Here is a 12,025-nt window from a genome sequence, read left to right as displayed (position 1 = left end):
GGAGCTATGAAAACCAACATGACACAAGTTTTGTGTTATCATTAGAAACCATTGTCATTATTTATATCGTTGTTATTTTAAAACTTGCTTCTCTGATTAAATCAACCAGTTCAGATTTATTTTTAAACTCAAGTGAATAACACTTTTTTTACAAGTTTTTACTTGCACTGTATCATGAATTTACCAAGCGGAGTTCAGAGAGTTCAGTTTCCTGGCTTTGCCTTGCTGATATGTCAGATACACAGATATATTTGAAAGCAACTGACTGGCACTAAGAATCATGGGAGGGTCTGAAGTGTTTGTGTTGTGGTGGGCAGAAAGCCAGGGGCTTTCCAGGACGTCTGAATCCCATGCCCTGATCGACGCTACAGTCTTGAACCATGATTGGGGAATTCACAAAGAATGATAGCGTGACAACGGGGTGATTTGGGTTCAGATATGAGACCCTCACCTGGCAAATCCGACCCCTCGGCTGGCCCCGTTGCTGTCCCGTAGGATGCGTGTGGAGACGACCTGTCCGAAAGACTTCAGCATGGCCTCTAACTCCTGCTCATCCATGGTCAGCGGCAGGTTAGAGATGTACAGGTTAGTGGGGTCCTGCTCTTGTTGCTGTTGGGAGTGTGACAGAGAGAAAAAAAAGAGACAAAAACTGTGAAACTTTTGACATTTTATTGGTTATCTGGTCACTGATCATCCGTGGTGGGTAGTAACTTATATGTAATTTGGATTACATAATCAGATTAATCCAAAAAATTGAAGTACTTGTAATTAAATTATATTTTAAAATACTCATAAACAGACATATTATTCATTATTCACACAATGGCAGTAAATAATTCATAATTTATTGGTTGTCTGATGTCGGGTACTGGTCATATGGCATGCAAAAAAAAAAAAAGTATATATATATATATATACACACACTTCTCTCAAAAGTGTACGTAATAATGTTCAATTCTAGGCCAAACTTGTGATTAGTTTAATGTCTCTGCAAACATTACAGCAGCTGTCAGATATCTGGATTTACTCTTAAAGGTGAATATTCAACATTCAGCTAATATGGAGTTTTTCACACACACACACACACACACACACACACACGCACGCACGCACGCACGCACGCACGCACGCACGCACGCACGCACACACACTGTGTAAATATTATTAATATTCAAAAAAGAACACAGCAATGATCAAATACAGACAGTAAAACAATAATCACCAGCTATAAAAATGGGTAAGATAAACTCATAGAAGCAGGGAATAAAGGAAAATTAAACGGCAAAAAAAAAAAAAAAAGTTTTAAGAGAAGATTTAAAAATTGATACATTTGGGGCAGTTCTAATGTAAGCCGGGAGACTGATCCATAATTTAGGTCCAACAACTGAAAAAGCTCTATTTTTGAGTTTACTCCTGGGAACATAAAGTCATTCAGAATCACCTGATCTAAGTGATCTCGACTGTGTGTACGGGTGCAATAAGTCAGAGAGGTATTGTGGTGCCTGATTTAAATTAAATACAAATAATACAATTTTAAAATCAATTCTATATTCAACTGGAAGCCAATGAAGGGAAATCAAGATCGGTGTAATATGCTCACACTTACGGTTCCCCTTGAGAAGTTGGGCCTAATTGTAACTAATTGTAAACGTGAGATGGATGACTAGGGAACACCGACGTACAGTGAGATGCAATGCAATAATCCAACCAAGATGTTACAAAGGCATGCATAACCGTTTCAAACTCCTTTAAAAGACAAGAATGGCTTAACCTTAGTTAAAATACGAAGATCATAAAAACAAAATGTAACCACAGCACTTATCTGCTTAACAAATTTAAGGCTGTTTTTGCTGATTCCTAACACATGTGGTAGTGTACGTTAACAGCCCGGGGAATCAATATCAAAGTCATGAACACTGTGCTCATTCGAGTCAAAAAGCACAATTTCAGACTTACTCTCATTTAGACTGAAAAAATTACTCGTAAGTAATAACTCACCCAAACAGTCTAAAATAGGCTTTAAGGCAAGGCATGCTTATTCTCACGCTTTAAAGGCAGATACATTTGGGTGTCGTCCGCAAAAAGGTGAAAGGACACTCCATACCTGTTTGAAATAGATCCCAAAGGAAGCATATAAAGAGAAAATAATACAGGGCCGAGAACTGAGCCCTGAGGAACACCAGATGTTACATGAATTTCAGAGGAGAAATTATGTCCTCGGTGGAACGCATATCTCCTATTATATGAGCTGAACCACTGCAACACTGTAACCCGAAGGCTCACACATGACTATAGGCACGATACATATATATATATATATATATATACACTAGGGCTGTCAAATGATTAATCGTGATTAATCACATCCAAAATAAAAGTTTTTTTTACATAATATATGTGGGTGCACTGTGTATAATTATTTTATAAATATAAATACACACATGGTTGTATATATTTAAGAAATATTTTCATGTATATACTGTATATAGATTTATATATTATTTATATTATATATAAATATAAATATTTTATATATAAATAATATTTTTTTCTTAAATATACATGCATGTGTGTGTATTTATATATATACAATATAATTATACACAGTGCACCCACATATATTATGTAAAAAAAACTTTTATTTTGGATGTGATTAATCGTGATTAATCATTTGACAGCCCTAATATATACATATATTGCATAGAACACCAGGGTGAGTAAATGATGACTTCATTTTCATTTTAGGGTGAACTATCCCTTTAAGGTTTTAGTTTAACAGGGTGCTAATAGTCACACCTGAGTTACACACCTGTAAAAACACTTGAGGCCCTCAGATCTTATCATTTATTTCAATTCACACACTGCCAGAGCTCCGTCACAGTATATACACACTTTATCAGATAGCGGACGAACACCTGGAGATCTGACAACAGAAATCACTGACCATCCACACTTGGCATTCAATAATCAACCTAGTGAGCTGCCTAGATGTCTTCTTAAAGGGATAGTTCACCCAAAAATAAAAACTCTGTCAGTAATTACTCGCCCTCATGTTGTTCAACCCCGTAAGACTTTCGTTCATCTTCAGAACACAAATTAAGATATTTTTTGATTAAATCTGAGAGCTGGATCACTCCTCCATAGGCTTCTAAGGGATTGAAACTTGCCGGCCCAGAAAAGTTATTAAATACTTTTATAGTTATTATAATTATATAACCTTCCAGTTCTGTTGTGGATCCGCGTTCAGTGCCGCTGCTGACGTAAGACGCTGCTGACGTGTGTCTGGTGTGTGTGTGTGTGTGTATTCCGGTTCTGTTGTGGATCCGCGTTCAGTGCCGCTGCTGACGTGTCTCTGGTGCGTCCGTGTTTTCGGGTTCAAATAAATATGGCTGGGCAAAAAAAAGCAAGTCTTCCTCTGTGTGGAAATCCTTAGACTTGTTTGCGAAGATTGTTTTGTTTCCAGCGTGCGTCTCCCTCAAGACTGTAAACAAAGCTCGGGCGCACCAGACACACACACACACACACACACCAGACACACGTCAGCAGCGTCTTACGTCAGCGGCGGCACTGAACGCGGATCCACAACAGAACCGGAACACACACACACACACACACCAGACACACGTCAGCAGCGGCACTGAACGCAGATCCACAACAGAACCGGAAGACAATACAATGCTGAATAAAGTCCTAGTTTTAGTTATTTTTGGACCAAAATGTATTTTCGATGCTTCAAAACATTGTAACTAACCCACTGATGTCACATGGACTAACCCACTGATGTCACATGGACTAACCCACTGATGTCACATGGACTACTCTGATGATGTCTTTATTTCCTTTCTGGACAAGGACAGTATACCGTACACACATTTTCAATGGAGGGACAGAAAGCTCTCGGACTAAATCTAAAATATCTTAAACTGTGTCCCGAAGGTCTTACGGGCTTGGGACGACATGAGGGTGAGTCATTAATGACATAATTTTCATTTTTGGGTGAACTAACCCTTTAACATGCTGACTAGGTAGGCAGCTCATTAAGTTTTGGTAAAACTGTTAATTAAGACAATATCTAAATACATAGCACAGGTGAATTAAATTCATAAAAGAGGCTAAAGTGAAAACATGTCTCCCTCTCCACACTCTCTAGCTAATAAAGGGTGAGCATTAATATTGATGAGCGGTTCATTTGCATGCGGCTCTCGGCCACCCCCCATCCAAGCGGCGAAACGTCGACTGATTTTCTGCCGTAGTTTCCCTTCCATCAGCAGAAACCAAAAGAGAAACAGGCAGAGAGAGAGAAAGACTCTCCCCAGGGACAAAAGGGCCGCTACATTAATATTCATTAACATCCTACTGCGTTCAATCTCCACCCCTAAGAGATGGAGGAAAAATGAGCAGAACAAAGAGAAGACAAGGGAGAGGCGGGATTGGATTACTAAAGTAATACGTTGACAGAAAAAAAATCAGCATAGCGGCATTAGGAAACAATGGCAGAGGGCCGGCGCTGAGCTGTCGTGCCCAGAGAACGACGCTCCATCACGGGTATAACGGATGGAAGAGCAAACGAGTGCTGGAGATCCTTAAGAGCCATCAAAAACTATGTTTATTTATTTTTTAAAAAGATGTAGCTATTACAAATGACAATGTCCATAACTAAACACAGAAGGTCGAACACTGCAGTTATAACAGCCAGGGTGTTTTATGGGCCCGTTTTTGAATGGCAAATAAATTCACAATGTGCTTGGCTTGCTCCAGGGGAGAACTAAAACACTGGTGTGGTTTTTAAACAGACGTATCCTGACCTGAAATCTAATACCAGAGCCACATACCGGTGCTAACCCTGGTCATCAGGGTCGGGCTACACCAGACATACGGAAGCTCTTATTTAAAAGGTGCTGGAAGCAAAATAGCATGACTAAAATTTACTGAAATATGTAGAATGATATGAAAAAAAAATGCTTTCGATGTAAGATCATATTGATCTAAAGTGAGACTACAGAAAAAATATATATATTTCAAATAAATGCTGTTCTTTTGAACTTTTTAGTTATCAAAGAATCCTGAAAAAAAAGTATCAAGGTTTCAACAAAAATGTGAAGCAGCACAACTGTTTTCAACATTGATAATAATAATAAATGTTTTTGAGCAGCAAAACAGCACATTAAAATGATTCAGCTTTGACATCACAGGGAATAAATAATAAAATATATTATTTTAAATAGTAATAATATTACTATCAACTGCCTGTTGAGCCTAAGATTTTAAAAAAACCTTGCTGACCATATATATATATATATATATATATATATATAAATGTGTGTGTGTGTGTCTGTGTGTGTGTGTGTGTTAGGGATGCACCAAAATGAACATTCTGGCCAGAAATCAAAACTGCTTTTTAAAAATTTAATTATTTCATATCTTTATTTCGCATTTTTTGTGTATAATTGAATTAATATTAGACTTTTTAAAGAAACTCAATCATTTTAATTCAAGCCAAAAAAAAGTAACACACTAAAATTGGAGAGAAAATATTAATATTAAATATCCATGTATACTTTAAATATCCATGTATTCTGTTTGCAATAGCTCTACTGTGCATGCATTTATTTAACATGTATTTTAAATCAATATGAAGTATTGATTTATGGTTTAAGGACCTAGTGAGAATTATGTATTTATATGTATTTAAATAATTATTGTATTAAATGCATAATATTTGAATATAGAAATAGAAAATATATATGCATTTTGTACATATGAGTTTCTTCATAAATCTTACATTCATGTTACATTAAAAAGTAAGTTGGGTTGGTTGCAAACAGTTAAGTAAAAGCATCATCAAGTGTGCATCATTCCCCTTTTTCCATTAGTGGTTTTTTTTCAGGGTTTTCATGACATTTTCATGACTATTATTAAAAAAATGTGTTGAAAATCTACATACACCTGTAGGCTAAGTAACGCCGGGCTGGTGCAGCTGGCCTCAGATTACCGGACAGAGCGAGGCTGTTCAGACATCAGATCAGCTCAAGCCACTGCACGCACGCAATGCTGAGTTACATCTCTCAGGTCAGGCATTAAGAGCTTTACGCTGATATCAGTATACAGAGATACTGAGGAAAGACACTACATCAATCTCACACACATCCCTATTAGCTGATCAGCTGACATTAGACACCAAATACCAATTTCCAGCACAAAAAAAAACACATCAAGATTCTAAAACAATGAATATTTAAATAAATAAGTCTGAAATATCATACTAGAGTAGTATGAAGCAATGCAGGAAACATTGGTATCAGTGTGTGTGGGCTTGCATGTGTTTCACCTGCTAGCAATTTACTCAACATGAACCATGTGACTTCGACAGAGAAAAAGCACACAATATGCGTATGAGTGTGTGTCAGACGCAGATGGTACAAGAGAACGTGAGAGAGAAAAACTCAGTGTATATGTGTGAACAGGAATGCATGGCATATGTGAGGGTGTAAGAAGACTATGTTCAGAATATATTACTCTTACTATTCCTGCACTTTATAGTGTGTGTATACCATGCACAGTATGTGAAGTTTCCTTTTACAGTACAGTACTTACAGTGTACTTACCTAGAAAGTACTGGCTAATATAAGGTAAGTACATGGGTTAGGGGTAGGTTTAAGGGTTAGTGCCTAGTTATTACCCAGTAATTGTAATTACTATAATAAGTACATAGTAAGTACATGGGTACACTCTAAACAATGCTGGGTTGTTTTAACCCAAATTTGGGTCAAATATGGACAAACCCAAATGTTGGGTTAAAAATGTAATTTAAAATTTTAACTCAACTTCAACTTTCACTTTCAACTGTACATTTTTTAATTACATTTTTAACCCAACATTTGGGTTTGTCCATATTTGACCCAAATTTGGGTTGAAACAACCCAGCATTTTTTAGAGTGTAACAGGACTGTAAAAGGAAGCGTTACCGAAGTTTCTATATGCATAGAATACCCAGATGACCTAAATGTGAAGTATACAACAGAAATCACTATGTGCAGTATTTTTTTTCTTCCCATAAATCATAACTATTGGTCACCCTGTACATCTGGTTTTGCAAATATTTTACCAATGAAAAGTAAATAAAAAACTGGAAGAAACACTATATATATGTATTTGAGGAGCGGAGAAGAGTGTCTTAGTCTAGCATCTGTCTTTTACAACATGAGATTTTGGTCAAATGACAGAAAAAAAAAACTGAGCACCGACATAAGTTATAGATACAATAAACTTTATAACCTGTAAGTTGATGAAAACGTACTGCGATGCACTTACCGCCTCAGATGTGGTCGTTCTAATGACGGACAAAACACGTATATCAGAAATTCGCTGATCAAAAACCTAAAAAAAACTCCCATTTGAGCTTGACTTTGGTCAAATGTTAATAATATAACAAAACATGCAAGTGTCTGGCCATATATAAAGGCACAATATCAACTTTGACGACTAATTATTTAAAAATTATTTAAAAAAAATCATTTGCTGAAGTGTTTCAGTTTTGGACACACAAGGATTCGCCCGACAGCGACGATATGCAATGCAAAAGCAATGATCATTAATGTTAGATCCAGACAAAACTGGATCTAAAATAACATTTCTGATACAATAACAGCAAGAAGGATGAAGTTATGTGACAACAATGCAGTATAAGACGTTTTTGAGAGATTTGTCGTACATATTTTTAAAACAATGTAGGCAGCAAAAAGTACATAAAAATAGTAAGCTAGTTTTGCAAATAAAGCCGGAGTGAAAGTTTCAGACACAGTGCCATGTCACTAGGTTACTCCAGGGGCTTCCCGTCTGAGATATTGATGTCTAACCATCTGTTTATATCATAAACAAGGTGAAAGGACGAAACATCCAAGGACAACACGCCAAGATGTCTGTGCCAGAGTGAGAGCATGAAAAAAGTCCGTCCAAGCAACTCCATTTATAATGTACTGTGCAGGTTCATTTTGTACGTCATCAGGTTTTTTTTTTTACTCCTTTAGGAAAAAGCCATAATTAAACACAGATAACCGTGCTCTTGAAATGATATTTTCAGCACAAACAACACTGTCAACACTCATATACTTCAACATAACCATATCCCACCCAGTTGTGCAACTCAGTTTTAATTACACACTTGCCCTTTAAATAAATATGCATGCAAATTCTGATGCTCTAATTACCTTGTTAGTGAATCATCACAAAAGACCAAGAACAACAAGTCAGAGTCAATATAAGTCGTCTTTACAAAAACAATGCGAATCTTTTTCCGAGTCAATTCGTTCATTTCGATGACTCGAAAAAAGATTCGTTCATTTTGATGAACGAGTTCGAACAGGAGAGTCACACAGAACAAAGCAAGGCGAGCATTTGAGCTTATAAAACTTAAACTTTGTTATTTATTTTTTAAATGAGCGATCGTTTCGCTTGATAAGACCCTTATTCATCGTCTGGAATCGTTTAAAGCCCTTTGAACAGTTTGCAGTTTGCACTGAAACTGTCTTTTGGACCTTGAACCGTTTGGTGCTGCCCAGCAAAGTGCATTATATTGAGAAAAATCCTGGAATGTTTTCATCCAAAACCTTAATTTCTTTTCGACTGTAGAAAGAAAGACATGGACATCTTGGATGACATGGGGGTGAGTAAATTATCAGCAAAAGTTTTTTTAAAAGTGAACTACTCCTTTAAAATATAGGCAAGCTCGCTAGATTTGAGAGTCCTTGAGTCACGTGATGGGGAACTATGAGTGTAATGAGACACACCCTGACTGAGGCTTTTATAGGGCCGGATCGTCAAAGCTTCAGACGAGACGTCACCATGACGGCTCCGCAGGAATGTAAACCACACAATTGCAATGCAACACTGCCGACTCCAAAATCATTCATTTTTTGCATTACAATAAAAAGAATTTGGTATAAAACGTGTTTAATTGTAACGAAAATGCAAGAAATCTTAAGGATGTATACATTAACAGCTTTTTTTTTTTGGCAATACAAATTGACATGTTCCTGACAGGACTGTGTTTGAAACATTCAGCGGGTGTGGTAGATGCTGCACCTGTGAGGGTGTGTCCTAATCCTCGAGTTGATGCACTCACACACACACACACACACGCCCGTCTGCCTCTGACGTCACACGGGTTCAGTGAAGCGTGTCAGAAGGAGCTGCAGGTGACAGGAAGAACAGGTGTGCTCAGGTGCGCTCTTACCTTTGCCATCTGAGCCTGGACGCCGCTGGTCTTCAGAGCGCTGACGGCTTTCTGAGCAGCAGCAGGGCTGTCAAAGTCCACAAAGCCATACCCTGAGAGACACACAACCACAACATGCTCTTAGATACGCCTTTAAAGAGACAGCACACACTTTCAACCTGGAAAACAAGGCGTACTAGGGTGAATCTATAGCGTAAAAAATGTAAAAACAAATCTGCAAAAATTATTATTGATTGATTAATTAATAAAAAAAAAATAAAAAAATACAATTTAACCTCCTAAAATGAATTGCTGTTTTGCTTTTTTCTGTCATTTCTATTTTTTTTAAATAATAAAAAAAAAATCTGCAAAAAATATTAATGATTGATTAATTAATAAAAAATTATACAATTTAACCTCCAAAAATAAATTGCTGTTTTGCTTTTTTCTGTCATTTCTATTATTCTCTGTGGTGATTCAAGTAAAGTAAAGTAAAGTAAAGTAAAGTTTTTAAATAAAAAAAAAATTAAAATCTGCAAAAATTATTAATGATTAATTAATAAATAAAAAATAATACAATTTAACCTCCAAAAATGAATTGCTGTTTTGCTTTTTTCTGTCATTTCTATTTTTTTTTTTAATGTAAAAAAAAAATCTGCAAAAATTATGAATGATTGATTAATTATTAAAAAATAATACAATTTAACCTCCAAAAATGACTTTCTGTTTTGCTTTTTTCTGTCATTTCTATTATTTTCTGTGGTGATTCCAGTAAAGTAAAGTAAAGTTTTTAAATAAAAATAAAATTTAAATCTGCAAAAATTATTAATGATTAATTCATTAATAAAAAATAATACAATTTAACCTCCAAAAATGAATTGCCGTTTTGCTTTTTCTGTCATTTCTATTATTCTCTGTGGTGATTCAAGTAAAGTAAAGTAAAGTAAAGTAAAAGTAAAAGTAAGGCGTACTAAGGTGAATCTATAGCGTAAAACTGTTAAAAAAATTTATATTATTGATTAATTAATAAAAAATATTCTCTGTGGTGATTCAAGTAAAGTAAAGTAAAGTAAAGTGAAGTGAAAGTAAGGCGTACTAGGGTGAATCTATAGTGTAAAACTGTTAAAAAAATTATATTATTAATTAATAAAAAATAATACAATTTAACCTCCAAAAATGAATTGCTGTTTTGCTTTTTCTGTCATTTCTATTATTCTCTGTGGTGATTCAAGTAAAGTAAAGTAAAATAAAGTAAAGTAAAGTAAAAGTAAATAAAATAAAACAAAATAATAAAAAGGTGACAGTATAAAGTCCAAGACCACTGTCCGAGTTCTAATCGATGGTTCTTATAGAAAGTTAGCGTTGTTATTCATGAAATTAGATGTTTTTCGCCTGCTCAATTAGCTATTCAACTTTAATCCCTAATAGTCATATCATCCAGAAAAACATACATCGATTAAGTGCACATGTAATCCATGTAAAATGTAATTTCACGAAACGTTTTGGGAAGGTGCAACTCTGCTACTAAAATTTTTTTTAGAGATTATGTAATTTACAGGAAAAGTGATGCAATTTACCAGACAATAAAGATGCAAGTCTCAAAAGATTTGAAATGACTTTTTTTTTTTTATGCACAAAACGCCAACAGACACAGGAGCTCTTGTGAGCGTGTGCAGAGCGTGGCTGAAAGCATCAGCGGTTGCATCTTATCTGAGAGTCAGTGTGTTGTGAGTGATCTATCACAGAGCCCAGAGTGAGAGAGCCGCTGCACTATCAGTGTTTGCTTCCCCTAATGAGAACAATTAAATGGACACGAGGAAGCCGATCCAAGATAAGTCCTTACGTTCAGCTCCTCCCTTCACACTCCTCTGCTTCAGCTCGTTGCTATATTTAATCTGCGAACAGGTCAAACCACAAACACAGCCAGCACAGAACATCCTGACTAATAGCTCAAATATATATATATGACGTACAGGACAAAGAAACACTCACTAAACGCAGCCACAGGTATGATCCATCTGCTACGGACAGCAACATCATTTCTTATCAGATCAAATTGTTTAGATGTAAGAGAAAACACAATGTGGTGTTTAGCAAAGCTGATTTAATCGGATTTAAACATCTTTTATGCTTTGAAATAGCATAAAAAAGTGTTTGTTTTTTTCATCAGATGAACATTTCAGCCAAATCTTTCACTGTAGTGAAGTAGATTCAAAATGTCTAAATGCAAGAAGTTAAATACATTTATAAATATAAACACATTTTATATATATCAATCTAACACAGAGAAATAAACAGCAATGTTTTCCTACTAAACATTTTAATATATGAAAAATGGAGAGCCTTCTTGAGGAATTTTAAGTGATGTTGCAAATGATTCATTGAATCAGGTTCAAACTGATTCACTGAAACTGACACTTTGAAGTGATTCATGGGGAAAAAAGTAAAGTAAAATAAAACAAAAAAGTGTATTAAAATAAAATAATAAATTATTAAATTTAATTTAAAAGTAAAGTAAAATAAAATAAAAAATTATAAAAAAATAATTCGCTAAATCAACTTTAACCCCTCGGTCATATCTTCCAAAAAAGCATAAATTGACACATTTATCATCTTCTTATAGATAACGAAGCCTATAAAGCCTACTGAATCATATTTGATGCATCTAAATGATCAAAACTTTGCTGAAAAATCTACTACAATCTTCTTTTTGTCCTCAAATTGATGCTTTTCTTTTGTTGTCATATTGATTAGTATAATTGTAAAAACGTTCATCTTTAGCTTGTGATTCACGTGTTTTTTGCTGTGAAATCT

The 12,025-nt window shown here is 35.3% G+C and overlaps 1 protein-coding gene across 3 annotated transcripts in view; it reads right to left on the bottom strand.

Moving 5' to 3' along the window:
- The window catches only part of LOC130077463 (RNA-binding motif, single-stranded-interacting protein 1), an 83,126-nt gene that overhangs the window by 21,717 nt on the left and 49,384 nt on the right, over positions 1–12,025 (bottom strand). For all 3 annotated transcript variants that reach the window (XM_056242703.1, XM_056242704.1, XM_056242705.1), the window contains exons 4-5: positions 9,233–9,324; positions 452–609 (exon numbers count right to left, since the gene is read on the bottom strand). In XM_056242703.1, coding sequence (XP_056098678.1) covers positions 452–609; positions 9,233–9,324 — 250 coding nt within the window. The remainder of the gene's footprint in view (positions 1–451; positions 610–9,232; positions 9,325–12,025) is intronic.

This window comes from Rhinichthys klamathensis, unplaced genomic scaffold (assembly GCF_029890125.1).
Source record: "Rhinichthys klamathensis goyatoka isolate OS25496 unplaced genomic scaffold, OSU_Roscu_1.1 h1tg000746l_1, whole genome shotgun sequence".
Lineage (NCBI taxonomy): Eukaryota > Metazoa > Chordata > Actinopteri > Cypriniformes > Leuciscidae > Rhinichthys > Rhinichthys klamathensis.
This window is presented reverse-complemented; position numbering and strand designations above follow the sequence as displayed.